The 15,703-nt window shown below is 44.5% G+C and overlaps 1 protein-coding gene across 1 annotated transcript in view; it reads right to left on the bottom strand.

Annotated features, from left to right (window-relative positions):
• The window catches only part of APC (APC regulator of Wnt signaling pathway), a 117,008-nt gene that overhangs the window by 58,236 nt on the left and 43,069 nt on the right, over positions 1-15,703 (bottom strand). The window contains exon 2 of the mRNA XM_088477686.1: positions 11,076-11,228. Within this exon, the coding sequence (XP_088333812.1) occupies positions 11,076-11,210 (135 nt within the window). The 5' untranslated portion in view covers positions 11,211-11,228. The remainder of the gene's footprint in view (positions 1-11,075; positions 11,229-15,703) is intronic.

Raw genomic sequence — 15,703 nt, 5'->3', positions numbered from 1 at the left:
TAACTAAGGTATGTTATACCATAACTCTTAACTCTTTTTCTTCAAGGTCCATAGGGTCCACAGGAACTACCTCGGGGTATGTAGTTGGAGTGATCCATTGCACCAAACAGCTTACAGCTTTCCAGCTCCCAGCATGCATAGGGCCTCCTCCCTATATACCCCGCCCCCAGCCATTCAGTCTGTAAACAAGCCTGACGGCAAGAGATGGAAAGTGGAGAAGGAAGTACAATGTACACAAACACTCTCAAAAACCAAAAGAGGGAATCAGTGATACATAAAGAAAGGAACAGATCCCAACTGAGGTCCGGTGTGTGGACCTAAAAGAAAGAGTTAACTAAGGTATGTTATACCATAAATCTTATTTTCTTCTTCAGGGTCCAAAGGGTCCACAGAAACTACCTTTGGAATGTACTAAAGCAGTTCCCTTAAGGGTGGGGACGTTCCTGAGCATAAAGGAGAATCCACCGCCCAAAGGAAGCATCCTGGGAGGCAAAAGTATCAAATGCATAGAATTTGATAAAAGTGTGGACCGAAGACCAAGTCGCTGCCTTGCATAATTGTTCTGCAGAGGCACCATGTCTAAACGCCCACCACGGTCCCACAGACTGAGTAGAATGCGCTGTCACCGTGTTCAGAACAGGGAGATCAGCCTGAGTATACACATGAGAAATAGTCATACGCAGCCACCAAGCCAGAGTCTGCTTGTCAGCTGGCCAGCCTCGCTTATGAAAGCCATATAACACAAAAAATGCATCAGATTTCTGATGGAGCTGGCACGATCCACGTAGATACAAAGAGCTCGAACCACATCCAGTGAAGCTTCACCTACAGAAAGGCCAGAAGACTGAAAGGATAGGACTACAATCTCCTCATTTATATGAAAACGGGAGCATGCAGCACCCTGAGAACCAAGGATAAATCCCATGGTGCCACCGGAGTGACAAACAGAGGTTGCAGATTGAAAACACCTGAAAATATGTTCTAACAACTGGCATAGTGGTAATTCTGATCTGGAGTCAAACTGACAATGCAGAAAACTGAACTCTTAAGGTAGTCCAGCTTGAAGAAAAGCAAGAACTCGGGAGACCCTGAAAACCTTAGGATCATATTTTCTGTGGGAACACCAATAAAAAAAATGAATGCTAAATCCTGTGATAGATGCGGGCGGAAGCAGGCTTCCTTGACCTCAGCATAGTCTGGATCACAGAAGTAGAGGAAGCTTCCGTCTTAAAGGCCAAAGGTTTAAGAGCCATGCTGTCAAAGCCAGCCAAAGTAAATCCGGATATAGGCAGGGACCCTGTACTAGCAAATCCGGTCGTAGAGGCAGTGGAAGCGGACCGTCTATGGATAGACATGTCAGATAGGTGAACCAGTCTCCTGGGCCAGGCAGGAGCTATTAGTATTATCCTGCTGTCTCCATGCTTGAACTTTCTGACGCCCCTTGGGAGGAGGGAGATTGGAGGAAACAGGTATGCCAATCTGAAGTCCCACTTACTGCCAGAGCGTCCACGAAGGCGGCTGCGGGGTCCCTTGTTCTGGACCCGTACCTGGGGACCTTGTGGTTGTGGCGTGACGTCATAAGGTCTATGTCTGGTAGTCCCCACTTATCCACCAGGGGTTGAAAGACCTCCGGATGAATAGCCCATTCTCTGGCGTATGTCCTGACGACTTAGGAAGTCCACTTTCCAGCTGAGGACTCCTGGGATGAATATTGCCGAGATTGCTGGAAGATGGCCCACAGCAGAATGTTCGCCACTTCCTTCATGGCTGCCGGACTTCGTGTGCCTCCCTGATGATTGATATAGGCCACTGCGGTCGCGTTTTCAGACTGAATCTGGACAGGCCTCTCCTGAAGGAAGTCCAGCACCAGAATGAGTGCTCTGTGCACTGCACGAAGCTCCAAAATATTTAATCGGTAGGTGACCTTCCTGAGCCATCCACCTTCCCTGAAAGGTGTGACGACTTGTCACCGCTCCCCATCTTCGCAGACTTGCATCCGTGGTGAGGAGTACCCAATCTGGGACCCATAACGGGCGACCCTTGTCTAAAGAAGTAGTCTGCAGTCACCATGTGAGGAAGAGCCGAACTTCTGGCGAGAAGCGGATCATCTGAGACTTTATCCGATGATACTGACCACCCCAATGAGACAGAATCCATTGTTGCAGGGACCTGGAGTGGAACTGGGCATAAGCCACCATGTCGAAGGTGGATATCATGGAGCACAGTACCTGCATTGCCAAGTGAACTGACACTTTCTGCTTGCACAGTAGACTGCGCACACAAGATTGTAGTGCTGCAATCTTGTGTTTGGTAGAAAAATCTTTTGCCCCAAGGAATCCAGCAGCGCCCCCAAGTGCACCATCTGCTGAGTTGGAGAAAGAGAAGAATTTTTCCAACTGATTATCCAGCCGTGCTCTTGTAAGCAGGCAATGGTCATTTAGAGATTATGTTGTAACATCTTCTGAGATTGTGCCAAAATCAGGAGGTCGTCCAAATATGGCATTATCCCGACTCCTTGTCGTCTGAAATGAGCCATCATAATTGCCATTATCTTGGTAAATACCCGAGGGGCTGTGGACAGGCCGAAGGTTAGAGCCTGAAATTGGTAATGTTGCCGACCTACAGCAAACCTCAGAAACCTTTTGTGGGATCGCGCAATAGGAACATGCAGATACGCATCCTGTATGTCCAGGGAGACCATCAAATCTCCAGGCTCTATCGCCAGCATAATTGACTGCAGGGCTTCCATACGGAACTTGGTTAAATGGATGAACTTGTTGAGAGACCTCAGATTCAGAATAGGGCGATGTGACCCATTTGGTTTCTGATGCAAAAACAAATTTGATTAATAACCTCTTCCCTGTTGCGTTACAGGAATGGGGATTATAACCCCTGACCTCAGCAGGGCAGCAATAGCCTCCCGGAAGGCCAAGGCTCTGACTGGGTTTGAAGGAAGGGTTGTACCAACGAACCTCTGATGGGGATGCCTCAGGAACGCGAGGGCGTAACCCTGAGAGACCACCTCTCGAACCCAGACATCTGTAGTGGTCTTATGCCAAGCCTGAGAAAACTGTAGAAGTCAGCCTCCAACCCTGAGACCCCAGGGGGAGGCTCGTCCCATCAGGCAGTGAACTTACCGTCCAGCTTAGAACCTGGACATCTGGTTGACCAAGATTTCTTGGTCTGAGGTTTGTTTTGGGAATTACCCTGTCTAGAGGAAGACTGCCCCTTTGCCGTACTCTGTGGGCGAAAGGACTGAACTGACAACTGCCTATAATTAGGGGTAGTTGTAGATGGCAACCCAGCAGATTTAGATGTTGCCAGAGAAGTCACAATGTCATCCAGTTCTGGCCCAAACAGTACTTTCCCAACAAAAGGCAAAGATTCCAGGCCTTCTTGGACCCTGTATCAGCCTTTCAGGTTTTTAGCCAAAGGGTTCGCCGAGCTGCAACAGCTGTTGCCAATACCCTAGAAGCCAAGATACCCGCATCAATAACCGCTTCCCCAACATACACTGCTGCCTCTCTCATCTGAGAGAGATAAAACAGCTGTTCTCTGGTAGCATCAGGCATGTTATCTTCCAGAGACGTCGTCCATTCTTCCATAGCTTTGGCTATCCAGGCCACAGCCATAGCTGGTCTGGTAATCGCTCCAGATAATGAAAACACGGATTTCAAATAAGTTTTCTATCTGTAACCTCCTTTAGTGAGGATGCGGAAGGAATGGGTAACGTAGAGCTCCTGATCAAGTTAGTTACATAAGCATCAACTGTTGGGAGGAACTTCCCATTTGTTACATTCACCAAGCGAAAATGGGTACAGAGAGGTTAAATTCCTTGTAGCATGGAAATGCTTATTTGGAGTACACCATGTTTCAGACATGAGAGTAGTCAGTTGCTCAGACTAAGGGAAATAATATTTAGCCACCTTATGACGCCTAAAGACCGGAGTCTTAGATTTCGGCAGAACCGCCTCTTCCTCTATACTTAGGACAGATCTAACTGCTCTCACCAGAGAGGGGACATCCAGAGGATTGATGGTCTTGCTCCACTGAGTAAGAACCAGAACTGAGTATCAGAGTGTGATGAGGAGGCAGAGTCAGAATCCTGAGGCAACGTCAGGTCAAAAGTAGCAAACCAGATGCGGGAATCCACACCGGAAGTTGCGTCTGGGTTGGAGGAGCGCCTATCTCCCCTAAACTGCGATTTTGATGGCACGGGTACGCTGGCCTCACAGTAGCAGACGCTTACTAGTGCGCTCTAGTGAGTCTGCTACCCGTCCCCGGTGACAGACGATATGGCCCCGGCCACCTTAGTGAGGACATGCTGACGAACCCTTCACCCGCAGCAGCCTCCCATGCACCTCCTACACCGGAGGCCCAGACTGCACCGCACGATTCCCCACAACGAGGAACGCCTTACCATCTCAGTTAATCTAATTGCAGTCCGGACCCCAGCAATGCCGCAAGCTAAGACTCGCTGTGGTCCGCCGAAATCCCCAGGGCATATAGCGATACTGGCATTTCGGCATCAGCGGAGGTAGAAGGAGCCGCAGTACATGCGTCCTATTCAGCGCCTAGTACTGCTAAACTCAGCAGTTTCCAAAACTAAGGTAAATCAAAAAAAGAAAAGCCTGGGACTGCCTAAGCAGTCCCGCTGTTACAACTGGTGCGTATGGATACTTGCCGCACAACAAACAAAAAACTGAATGCCTGTGGCTGGGGGGAGAGGAAATAGGAAGGAGGCCCTATGCATGCTGGGATCTGGAAAGTTGTAAGTGTTTTGGTGCAATGGATCACTCCAACATACCCCAAGGTAGTTCCTGTGGACCCTGAAGAAAAAAAGTATAGTTTACAGTAGACCTTAGAGTCCACATGCAGTTATGCTGAAGGATCTATAAAACCAAGTTAGAAATGTTAACACTTCTTGCTATTCCACGTCTCATAGCTATAGGTCACAATTTACTAAAATGCTTGATTAACAGTCTCCTCCATCATTTGCATAAAATGCCACTGACAGTAGTGGTGGGGGCAAAGATAGGCTGGCATAAATTACTGAGTCAACAACAGTTTCCAGGTCACAACTGTAAAGCACAACAGAATATGTTGGCGCTATATGAATGTTAAGAAAAAAGACAATGACCACCATGATATATATGAAACCATTTAATAGATACTCCATATGTATCCAGTTGAAGAAGCTGGAGAGATGACGGACAACAATGTATTCTGAGACACTGCAAACCTTTGGTTAGTAAGCCCACTTGCATTGTAGTGGTTAGGCTATTCAGTCTCTTACAATAGTGAAAAACAACTTATATTCAACTGCATGGCAAATATGAATAGAATGTCAGACATCTCATGAAAAACTTTGTCAAAACTGGGAGGATGTAATAAGGGAAAGTCTAAATAACCTACCAGCATATCTTTCTAGTGTGCGAGGAAATCAGCGTACCCGAAGCAAATCCAAACATGTGGAGAACGTATAGACTCCACACAGACAGAGCTCTGGTCGGAATCAATCTTATTACCACAGTGCTGTTAGGCAGCAAAGGATAACCATTGTGCCACTGGGCCAGCCAAAAATAATTAAATAATATATCAATGTCTGTAATGTACTGAATACTTGCAACAGGGTAAAATGGATGGTAAAAATCAGCTTACTAGAAAGCATTGGGGGGAATGAGAGACCATTTCAGGAAACATAAAATGGGGGATTAAGTGCACATATATTTTAATGCTAAAAGGTAGCTTTTGTATAAAACTAGTCTTAAACAGCGACAAAAATACCATAGTTATGTATTACTTGTATTTAAACACGTAATTTGCTGGTTACTAGCTATTGTGACCGCTACTGCAGCCTTCTCTCTATCTGTATCACAGTACGCATGGGAACCAAATTCTGATATTTTCTTAGTACAGTTTACAAAAACATTGCTGATACACAAACATTTCCCCTATATGGTCGTCCAAGTGTGCATTATTTCTTTGCAGCAACTAAAACACACTAATATTCATTAAAGAATAGAAGCAAACAAATAGGGCTTATTTCAGAAGACTTACACTAGGGGGTGCTAAAGACACAAGTGAAGGGGGATGTACACTGCAGAACATTGAGAGCACTGTTGCACCTGCACATGGGATGCATTTCCAGCACAGCGACTGCTTATATCATTATCTACATATCTATGGAACTTGATAAAAACACAGGATTGCTTGTGAAGAGAGAGCAACAGATGATACTCAACCTCACTGTATGTGGTTTTAATGCATGCTGGATCCACCATATAAACATCTAGATTTACAGAATATGAGCAGTCCCCCGTTAATGGCCTGTAAAGACTGTTGCTGGGGAAATGGGACTGTGCATAGTTCTCGCCACACTGACATATCCCCAGTATTACATTTCTCACACTGTGCCCTTTCAGAACTCACTTTTATAGCCCAAGGAAAAAAGTTCTCTCCTAAATTAAGGATGTCCTCCTTTACTGACATTTATAAAGTGTCTTGTTTAAATATTTGATTTGGTTGAACAGTGTTTATATAAAATCAACAAAATACAATGAGACTTTCATTATGTGGTTTTCTCAGAAATTACACAGAAACCAAAAATAATTGGAACTGTTTGTATAACTACGATTTTAGGATCTGTTAACAGTTCTCTTTAGAATTAAACACAGCCGGCAAATGTCTTTTACAGAATGTTATATGTTCCAGACATACAGACATTTAAACACACAGTAAATTATTCAAATGTAACTTCACTACTACAGCTTCTCTCAATCATTTCCTTTAGCAACATTTTCACTTAATGTGCGTTCTAGATATTGTAATGCTAATTTTCAGATTTACAAAAAATATGAATACAGAGCAAAAAGCATTCCTTCTAACACGGAGATCATTTAAGGTTATGCCTGGTTTGCAAACACCTTACCTATGTCCTGTGTTTTATACATTGGGAATTGTCCAATGCCTGGTGTCAGGATGATGTGGTGCCTGGTGTCGGGATGAAGTGGTGCCTGGTGTCGGGATGAAGTGGTGCCTGGTGTCGGGATGAAGTGGTGCCTGGTGTCGGGATGAAGTGGTGCCTGGTGTCGGGATGAAGTGGTGCCTGGTGTCGGGATGAAGTGGTGCCTGGTGTCGGGATGAAGTGGTGCCTGGTGTCGGGATGATGTGGTGCCTGGTGTCGGGATGATGTGGTGCCTGGTGTCGGGATGATGTGGTGCCTGGTGTCGGGATGATGTGGTGCCTGGTGTCGGGATGATGTGGTGCCTGGTGTCGGGATGATGTGGTGCCTGGTGTCGGGATGAAGTGGTGCCTGGTGTCGGGATGAAGTGGTGCCTGGTGTCGGGATGAAGTGGTGCCTGGTGTCAGGATGATGTGGTGCCTGCTGACATTTCACAGTTGGTGACTGAAGCACAATCCATTGAGTCAATTCAATTAGATCACGGATGGGGAACCTCAGGCCCGAGGGCCGCATAAGGCCCGCGGATTCATTTGGTCCGGCCCTCGCATTTATCTGCTAGCCTCGTCTGGCTAGCAGGGTGCCTAAAATGGCACCCTGCAGCCAAAATATATGCAGCAGTGCCACCTGGAGCATCCTTAGGATGTTTTAGATTGTCACACTGCTGCCCTTACAGCTCCCTGGAGAATCCTCAGGATGCTCCGGGCATTGCTGTAATCACCGGCGATTGTGGCCCCGCCCCCGTGTGACGTCCGGGCCCGCGAATAATGTTATATATATATATCGAAATGGCCCTCGGCAGAAATAAGGTTCCCCACCCCTGAATTAGATGCAGGTTGGGTTTTGCAAACTCGCATTTAAATTGAACAGACCCCTTAGATTATGCTTACGCCACCAACTGTAAAACTCGTATATGGTGGCATTGCCACACCCTCAAAATGCGAGATTCAATTAGAAATGCTGATTAGCGGGGTCACATGACTTTTCTACCAAAAGTGACCTAGGACAAGTCATCCTGGACCCCAAAAGATAGCAGGACAGTATAGAAGGCTGTTAGTGGCCATAAGGACATTTTTGCATATCTATTAATGGTGGAGAAATGATGGCTGTAAAGTGTTTATTAGCAAAGTAAGGTCTTAACAGTGTTTTGGGTTACAGAAAAAAGTCTGTAAAGTGATGTCTCTATTTTTATACAAGTTTAAAAAATAAATGTAAAAATGGCTCACAGGCCACCAACTCACTCCTAAATTGACTTGACCCCTATATGTCTACTGGCCCATTATTACGTGTGTGTGAGACTCTACTAGGGAGTATTTGTATACCGTGACTAATGGTAAACTGTATAAGCATCTTTTGTATTCAGACAACAGGGACCAAACCCAACAAATAGTTTCATTTTTAAATACACTGATACATAACTCTCCATTGGGAAATGGTTGCAAGGTTCATAGTACAATACAAGAAGTTACTAAATGAAAACGTTACTAACATACTTGTAGTGGCCGGCAGCGGATATAGTGCCCCCCCTTTTTTTCCCATGTATGTGTATTTAAGGTACACTTGAAGGTGCGATACCCCTTCTCTTGGGCTAGCACACCTCCTACCTGCCCCGGCTGATTTTAATTAGTATTGGTCCTTGCATTACAGTACATACATGTAATGGGGGCTATTACAGGTAAGTCCTAGATAAATTAATACAATGTGTCAGTATTAGGGATGTTAGGGACCCACCTGATGAGGTCACCATGAAGTGGTAGGTGGGCAAACATCTTTGGCCACATATGTACTAAGAACCTCTATATAACACCATTTTAATTAATACTTTATTATATATTTTTTATATTTATTATTCTTAGTACTTAGAGTGTGTATCAGCTTCCCCCCTTTTTTCTGCAATAGAACTACAGGTCTCAGCATGGTAGCACCTCTGATAATGTTGTAATTAGGTTGTGCAGCCCAGCCCCCCCTTTTTATAGTGGTGATAACTGTCAGCGAGTCTATGCCTGATAGGACTGCTGATATAGGCATCATGCTGTATATTAGTGTCAGGGTTACATTGTACATAGTTTAGAGCCCTATGCGATTTACTGCAAAACAAGTGACATATTTGTTCTTTGAAGAAAGCTTTCTGAAACAATTGTGAAAAAGAATGACAAATTACAAGGACAGCTGTGTAACTTACATAAATAATACAATTGCTGTGTGTGGATAAAAACGATTGAGAGGACAGAAGGTGAACACAGATTATATAGCCAGCAGCAACAATGGACGCCTCTTCTCTTAAGCTGGGTACACATTAACCCATGTGTCTCCAGCACGATATCGTAGGAGGTGGGACCCGGCGGGGGTCCCGGCATAGGAAAGTGCACACACACTTGCCGATCCCGGGAGCGTCGGCAGAGGCCATGCTGCGTTCAGCAACATAACCCCCGCTGACAACACCGTCCGTCAGACCTGCATGCAGGACCAACAGACGATGTCGCTGCCAATGTACGGGAGCCCGCATAGTCAGGGACAGACAGTACACACCGGCCGATGTGGACGATATGTCGTCCGACACATCGTCTAGTGTGTACCTGGCTTTACCGTGTGCAACATGACACACAGGCTGCATCTTACACAACTACCATCCACTCTCCAATACACCAGTTACCCCCCAAATCTTCCCGATTACACTGCCTACATAGATCCCCACAGCTTAGAATTTATCTGGCTTGTTTTTGGCAGGACTGGGATGGGTTAAGAATAAAGTAACGTGTCAGAGTATTGATCGTCACGAGCAACGCTGACGAAAAATAAAATCAATAACCCATTATACAAAGCTGAGCAAAGCAAAGGGCAGGTCATGTCTGGAAACAAAGGTCAGCAAATAAATGAGCTTTTTCTAATAATATTTTCAGCACTGAGAACAGAACCTGTAGTATTTAGTCTTCATTGCAAATCCTTAAGTAAGGACTTTACAGCAGTTAAAATGCTGTGCTAAATTCCCCTATGCATTCAAGATAAATGTATAGGAGTACAAGAAGCTGCTCACATACATACAGTCGGGCAATTCATGCCTCCATTGAATCTTCCGTTGTAGCATGTTAGAATAAGTGCTAAAGTCATGGATGTTTAACACCTACTAAAATATTAGAACATAACAGATCAGAGAGCATCACAGCAGAGATAGAACTGATCGATATGCCCAGCAGGGAGGGAACGTAACAAAGCGCCTGCACATACAGCAGGGAGGGAACGTAACAAATCGCTTGCACATACAGCAGGGAGGGAACGTAACAAAGCGCCTGCACATACAGCAGGGAGGGAACGTAACAAATCGCTTGCACGTACAGCAGGGAGGGAACGTAACAAAGCGCCTGCACATACAGCAGGGAGGGAACGTAACAAATCGCTTGCACATACAGCAGGGAGGGAACGTAACAAAGCGCCTGCACATACAGCAGGGAGGGAACGTAACAAATCGCTTGCACATACAGCAGGAAGGGAACGTAACAAAGCGCCTGCACATACAGCAGGGAGGGAACGTAACAAATCGCTTGCACGTACAGCAGGGAGGGAACGTAACAAAGCGCCTGCACATACAGCAGGGAGGGAACTTAACAAATCGCCTGCACATACAGCAGGGAGGGAAGGTAACAAAGCGCCTGCACATACAGCAGGGAGGGAACTTAACAAAGCGCCTGCACATACAGCAGGGAGGGAAGGTAACAAAGTGCCTGCACATACAGCAGGGAGGGAAGGTAACAAAGTGCCTGCACATACAGCAGGGAGGGAACGTAACAAAGCGCCTGCACATACAGCAGGGAGGGAAGGTAACAAAGCGCCTGCACATACAGCATGGAGGGAACGTAACAAAGCACCTGCACATACAGCAGGGAGGGAAAGTAACAAAGCGCCTGCACATACAGCAGGGAGGGAACGTAACAAAGCGCCTGCACATACAGCAGGGAGGGAACGTAACAAAGCGCCTGCACATACAGCAGGGAGGGTAAAGTGGAAGTGTCAGATAGGGAAGAGGCACACTATTCGCTCTGTAGTGACTTGTGTAAAGGTATTTGCTTGATATACATTGATATACATTTAATCTGTGGTCATTTCTCAGCATGTATACCTTCATGTTTGATGCTTCAGTCTCAAGTTTTGTAAGGTGATTGGAATTATCTTCTAGTTCTTGTCGAAGGTTTGTGTTCTCCATTTTCAGCGCCTCAACTTGCTTTAACAGCTGGTCATACGAAGCTGCAGCCATGCTGGGCTCCCCCCAGGCCTGTAGTGAGATAGAAAGTCAAAATACTTATTAGCACACACTGAAAGCATGTACACTAATAATGACCACCACCAATGCCAGGGCAACCAACCAGTGTCCCAATGTGGTATGACCCTTAGATGATCAGACAATGCAATCATGTTCCGTTATTCTCCATCTCATCATACAAATTGTTGTTTCTCTTTTACATTTAATTAAACAGTTGATGTAATTATTTAGAGGACATTAGATAAACAATGAAAGGGTGTCACAGCCACCTGAACGGTCTATGTACTATACAAAATAGCTATTAGCACTATTGTCAGACTATAGATGGAATGAAAATGATTAATTCAGAGCATAAAATGCAGAGAAAGATTACATTCATATGTACCTGCATGAACACAATTCCATGTACTTATAGTACACCTGTTGCTATATGCAATCTAAATGAACAGATAATGTAATTTGAAGTGTTATTGACAAAGAGCAATTCCATTAAATGCAATACTGAATAGCGCAGGGAATGAGTGCCTGGAGCTATTCAACTGTCCCCATTAAGCCCTGGTACTAAAGTCGGGAGATGCAGGTTACTGTGCGTAATGCCGGGTGTTTAGTCGCGGCAACCCGCATTCTACGTCTTAAGTGTTGGACTCAATGCTGTTAGCACATGCACTAAGCTGGAAACCAGCGTCTTGGCACTAGTTTAGTCAGATTTCTGGTGGCACCACTGGAGGGTGCGAGCAGAAATCCGCTAGTCAAGGGTTAACAACGTGGGCAATTTGCATTTAATTGAATTGCCCCATGACTGGTAAACACCAGATGTACAGGGAAAGCAATGGGACCCTTGCTTGTGTAACAAATTAAATGGTCAGAACATGAGACAGAAAAAAAACTATATTTTTTTATTCTAATAAAACTTTTTTTTGTACCACAGGTACACAGCTGCTTCCTGTTCACAGTGCAAATAGAGAGGCAGGTTTTCACCCTGAATAGCACACAAACATGCTATACCTTTTTATTCTGATAACCATGTCACATCACATGGTAGCCAATTTATTTTCACCCATATGCATTTTACAGTCTAGAAAGACAAGCTGAAGCAGGTGGCACAGTGGTGAGTATTGCTGCTTCACAGAGCTGGGGCCGTGAACTCCCAATCTGAGCACTATCTGTGAGGAGATTTTGCCTACTGTCCTCATGTCTGCATAGACATTACATGCTGGCGCTATATAGATAGAGGTATAGATATATAATAGATAAATATGTGACAATCCTCAGACTGAAAAACAATATTACCATTCTCTAAATGTACTATTATATTATGTTTCACCAACAGGGATAGCTGTTCTGCTAGACCTCACCGTTCCTACAATGATGCACACTTTGTATCAGCTGCATATACTGTCTACTCTGCCATGTAAAAAAGGAACAACTGTGTTTTAATATATGCAGACATGATTATCAATCATCTAATGCTCACCAAGTACTAATTTCTAGCCCCATGTGACAAATAATCTAGAACATATTTTACCTTGTCATGAATAATTCCACAGAAAATAAGCCAACATGAACCTGTGTGTGATAAGTACACCATTACTGTGTAACTATCATTATGAAGAGGAGTCAGATGCTGCTAATCAAGTGCACTCCGATATTTGATCACTGGCCATTCTATACAGAAAAAGAAGGCAGGTCATTTAGGTTTATTGTTAACACCAAGCCAAGTGATGACCTCAGAGAAGCAACTGTTCACTGATCATCACTCTGGGAAGGGCTATGAGGCCATTTCACTACATTTTAAGTCCATCATTCTACAGTGAGGCAGCTTTACAAATTGAGACCAGAGGCGCAGATCATCTCAGGAATGGACAAGCATAACAAATTCATTCAATGATCAGACAAGGTGATGCTTACAAGACAGGCCTGGACAACCTGTAGCTCTACAGGCCCTAATATGGTTTGGCATAGATGATAGCATATAGCTGGCAGAGCATGCTGGGACTTGTTGTTTCACTGCAACTTGGAGAGCTAAAGGTTGTTTAGGCCAGCCCAAAAAACATTACAAAAGAACCCAAAAACTATGCACAGTGATCTCGGTCTAAGGTCTCTGTCAAAACAGTAAGAGTGAGCAACATGAGGAAAGGGTTATTGCTAGATCCAAGTTGGAGAAAGGACCTCTGACATCACAAGCACGTGACCGCTGCAACAGGGCTGCACCGTTACCAGTGTTGCCATCCACATGGGCAGAGAGGGGGAATATAAACCTGTGGCGAGCAAAGTGAGCCACTGTGCCCGAAGCATGGTGAGCGAAGCAAGCCCGCGCAGGGACACTTTTGGCCCCGTTCTGAACCTTGCCCCTCCCTCTTTCACCGCGGGTCACGTGATTGTGACATCAGAGGTCCAGTACACCACCTCGTTCTAGACCTAACCATGAGAAAAGACGGAACAAGTCCCAGTAGCTTCTGATTGGTCCTCCTGTTCACGCCCCTCCTATTTTATAAATCGTGAATGAAACAGAATAGGCGGAACCCCAGAAAATATTGCTGTATGGAGCAGTACTGTAGACTCATATTTGCCCCAAATGATTGCTGATGTATGGGGGCCTTACCTTACCTGTTTCCACAGACAGAAAACCCGAAAACATGACCTGTTGGGAACTGGAGTCGAAAATCCCTAAACTAGGTGGTAGTACAGCTTTAAGATAGTTGTGCATAAATACATGCTGTCAAACATTAATGACCTCAAGCAATGTTGCAAAAAGGAGCAGGACAAATTCCTCATATATGATATAAGAGACTGATAAACGCATTCTAAAAGTGATTACTCAACATTGCCGTTTATGGTGGTTCTACCAGCTACTGAATCATGGGATTTACTTCCCTTTCCAACCATGACTTCTTTATGTTTGTTAATATTTTATGTTGACTAAAAACTACGAACAATTTGTTGTGTGTTCTTTGTCACATAAGATTAGACTTGAATTGTTGGTAACAAAATCAAAGAACTGACAGAAGGTGTACATCTTCCCAAGAGATTTTCAGGGAGGAAACAGATCATAGGTCACATATTATCAGAGGGAGTTTTAGCATCATAGCAAGATATTCTCATCAGTCTAGTGCTAATGACATTACGCTCAATTTTAAAGGGGAATGATCCTAAGGAATGTTGAATCGTTGTGTCAATTAATACAGACATTGTGCTGGCCAAACTCTAGCCAGATGGAATTTTGCCAGGAAGGTAACACACAGCAAATATGAATAAGGCTTTTTATTCACAAAATGAGGCCATGGGAGAGTGGTCATATCTTGAGAAAATGGGTGAAGTAACCAAAGAAACAACTGGCACAGTTATGGTGCATACACATGGTACGATCTGTACCACCAACAACTTCAAAGATATCTTTCAAACATATCTTTCAAATGGTGCATACACACGTAGCGATCAGCCAGTGATGTGATGTGATATCGCTGGCTGATCGCCCTGCACTGTGCCTGGTATGTTGGATGATCTATATAGATCATCCAACACACCACCAACTGCCCACCAACGCTAGCGTTGATCGCGGGTCCTTACAGTAACTTGCTCGATATTGAGCAAGTTGACCGGCCGATGGACGATATCGCTATCGTCCATATGTGCCAGCGCATCGCTGGTCGAAGGCAAGTTGGTAGGGACCATTTAAAAAGGACGATTTCATAGAGAACGGTAACTATAATATCTTTCAAATCGTCCTTTTAAATCGCTACGTGTGTATGCACCAAAAGAGATCTTTCAGTGAGTCATCCTGCCACATCTCTGAACAGGTAAAGTTAACGATATCGTCCAAGTTGGCCTGCATGCATGGACGATGAAAGATATCGTTAGCGTCCATGCGGGAACGCATATCGTTGGTTGTTGACAGGTTGGTAAGTACATAAAAATAAACGATACTGTTCAATTTTATCGCTCTGTGTGTAAGCACCTTAAGATTCATTAGTACTACAATTATTATTAGTTTTACCAAGGATAACATATCCTTTAAGCCAGTGGTTCCCTAACTTTCTTGAATCACAGCGCCCTAGAGTATCACCATTTTATTTTATGGCACTACTTGGCCAAAACTTTAGAGAAATGCAGAAAAAAATATTAAAATAAGTAAATTGTGCTTACCTGTCTTTAGGTGTAGTTATGTGGTAGTGGATAGGGTTGTGCTTCTGTTTGCCCATGTTTTTTATGATAGGTAAAACCAGTGCTGGTAACTGGCAATCACTTCCACTATATATAATTTGATTTGGTCCTAAACCATCAACCCGTGGCACCCCTGCAAGTGCTGTGAGGAACCCCAGGGTGCCACGGCACACAGTTTGGGAACCACTGCTTTAAGCCATGCATGTACTCAAGTAATATATGCAATAATATTCCCCCTGAAGACTTGCCAGTTCCTCTGAGCTGCCCACTGACAGCTAGAATTAAATGAAATGAAAACTTAAAGAATGGGAAAAAACAGCACATTC

This window comes from Taudactylus pleione, unplaced genomic scaffold, assembly GCF_031769625.1.
Source record: "Taudactylus pleione unplaced genomic scaffold, aTauple2 ptg000202l, whole genome shotgun sequence".
NCBI classification, from domain to species: Eukaryota; Metazoa; Chordata; class Amphibia; order Anura; family Myobatrachidae; genus Taudactylus; species Taudactylus pleione.
Note: the sequence above shows the minus strand (reverse complement) of the source record. Positions and strands in the feature narration are given on the sequence as shown.